This window comes from Hipposideros armiger, unplaced genomic scaffold (genome assembly GCF_001890085.2).
Source record: "Hipposideros armiger isolate ML-2016 unplaced genomic scaffold, ASM189008v1 scaffold_253, whole genome shotgun sequence".
Lineage (NCBI taxonomy): Eukaryota > Metazoa > Chordata > Mammalia > Chiroptera > Hipposideridae > Hipposideros > Hipposideros armiger.
In genome coordinates, this window is record NW_017731603.1 from 937,542 (window position 1) to 939,801 (window position 2,260).

Here is a 2,260-nt window from a genome sequence, read left to right on the forward strand (position 1 = left end):
TGCTTGGAAAATGTTTATTCTAGAGCTTTCCTTGGCTCTGACGCCTCATCAATCATGCAGAGCTCTAGTCAAATGTCACCTCCAAGAGGCCCTCCCTGACCACTTTATCTAAATGTGCCCCTCCCCCATTATTTTTCGTCCCCTTACTCTAATGAATTAATTTTTCTTTGTGCCACTTGCGATTACCTGAAATGATCTTACACACTTCTTTGTCTGTCTCTTACTTGTCTTCTCTAGAATAAGCTCGAGGAACTCCGTTTATTCATGATTGTTTCCTCAGCTCCTTGCATAGCACGCTGCTCCCTGCTGTCACAGGGCCTGATTCTTGCTCCCTGGGACTCTCTCCTGTCCTCTCAGAACACTGGTTCTTCCTTCATTGCCCCTGGGAGATGTCCCTGCCTGCCACCTGCCACACTGGAACAGTACTTCCCCTTCACGGTAGCCCTCGCCCAGTTGTACTTCTCACAGTTTGTGAAGCTCATAGATTGTTATCTCTCTCTCCCTACTAGACACATAAATGAGGTGCTCAATATACATAAACACTGGGTGAACACATGAATGCATGAGAGCAACAGCTCTGACTGTGAGTTTTCCTGCCCTCCCTGTGTCTCTGAGATCCAGGGAGCAGATCCCTGGGTTACTGCCTGGGGGCTGAGAGTCCTGGCCCATCTTCTAAGACCCCTGGGACTCTCTCCTCCCGGCCAAGTCCTCGGAGCTGCCCGTGCCGCCTGCACCTGCGCCTGCCCATGCACTCACATCCATGTAGTTCTCAAGGGGCTGGGTGGCCATCATGGAGGCGGCCTCCTTGAAGTACTTGCTGGCTGGGTTGATGCTGTGCGTCTTCAGGTAGTCCTTCAGCAGGCCATGCTGGATCAGGTTCTGCCTCAAGGACTTCTTCTTGACTAGGGGAACCCTGTGGAGGGCGTTTGCAAACAGGTGATTTGGAGAAGGCAGAGTAATTAGGCAAGGAGCCTGTTCATGGGGTGCTGTGGAAGCCCTGGAAGGAAAAGGAGGCTGGCCCAAGAGAGGACGGAGGAAGGAAGTCAAGAGGGGAGATGCTCCCATTTGGGGCACAATAATACAAAGAGGTTAAGTGGTGGTCCAAAGTTGCCTGGCCCAGTGACGGAGCTGGGAAGCAAACCCAGGCTGCAGTTGAGGGCCTCGGCTAGTCACCACGTCTGCAGTGCTGACCCCCTAAAAGGGCAGAGAGAGCAATAAGGAAAAAGGCTTGAGATGGTCAAGAAAGAGAGAGAGGCGTTGTATGAGGGAAGAAGAAAAATATGGCAGGAAAGGAAGGCAATGTGACAGTGGGCAAAAGGAAATAGCCCCTTGGGAGCTGCTCCTTGTGCTGCGTGTCCCCCAGACTCACTTGATGATGACACACTCAGAGAGCACCACCAAGCTGAGCAGCAGCAGCCACTTCATGGTTCTTCCTGGGTCTCAAGTCTCCAGAGAAGGGAAGGTGGGTGGAAAGTGTACAGCAGCAGGCAGTTGCTGCTCCTTATATACAGCCTAGGTGCCCTGGAATCTATCTTATCAGCCCTCAAATGTCACCCATTTTCCTAACCCCAAACAGGAAGTTTCCTGATAAGATTGTCCCCGACCCTGAGCCATGTTCTCAGAAGTTTCCAGCTGAGTAGCTTTCCATTGTAACCAAATCCCACGGTCGGTCGGGATGGACCTGCAGAGAGGGAGTGATGGAGTGGAGGCTTATTTCTGAAATGCTGAAATGCATTAAAACTGGACAAGCTGAATATTTTGACAAAGTTGGTCTAAAGTGCACTTCACATGGAGCAGATGTCAAAGGAGCTCAGTGTACCCTGGTTTGTCCTGGTGGGACAGACGGCTGTGGTTTTTGGAGAGCAACTCCCCACTTTGTGTTGGGCCATGTTCCCATAGTTGCAACTCCCAAGCACATCCATAGGTCGGTGGTTTGGGACTCAGGACCCGTTTCCCCACAGTAATGTCGTTACATGGGTTTGTTGAGTGTCTAACTAGCCTACGGGCCTTATTATGCTCTTGCCACTCATGGCAATTGGGCCAAGTCATCAGAAAGCAGTGCGTGCAGCACAGAGGGAGAGGAGGGAGTGAAGCAAGTGGCAGAATGCTGCCTTCCTTGAGACAGACTGGGGTTGTCTTTGGAATCTATGCTCTTCACTTTCTGCACACCTTCTCTTCCTACTGCTTCTCTCCTACCCTCTCAGGTTGCTCGAAGCCTCCATCTTTGAGGTTCCACTGGGTCTGACTCTTCCAGGTTCTC

At 51.4% G+C, this 2,260-nt stretch overlaps 1 protein-coding gene across 1 annotated transcript in view; it reads right to left on the reverse strand.

Moving 5' to 3' along the window:
• The window catches only part of LOC109389979 (pepsin A-like), a 10,857-nt gene extending 9,401 nt beyond the window's left edge, over positions 1–1,456 (reverse strand). Inside the window, exons 1-2 of the mRNA XM_019655956.1 lie at positions 1,370–1,456; positions 757–913 (exon numbers count right to left, since the gene is read on the reverse strand). Coding sequence (XP_019511501.1) covers positions 757–913; positions 1,370–1,425 — 213 coding nt within the window. The 5' untranslated portion in view covers positions 1,426–1,456. The remainder of the gene's footprint in view (positions 1–756; positions 914–1,369) is intronic.
• Positions 1,457–2,260: the final 804 nt, after the last annotated feature.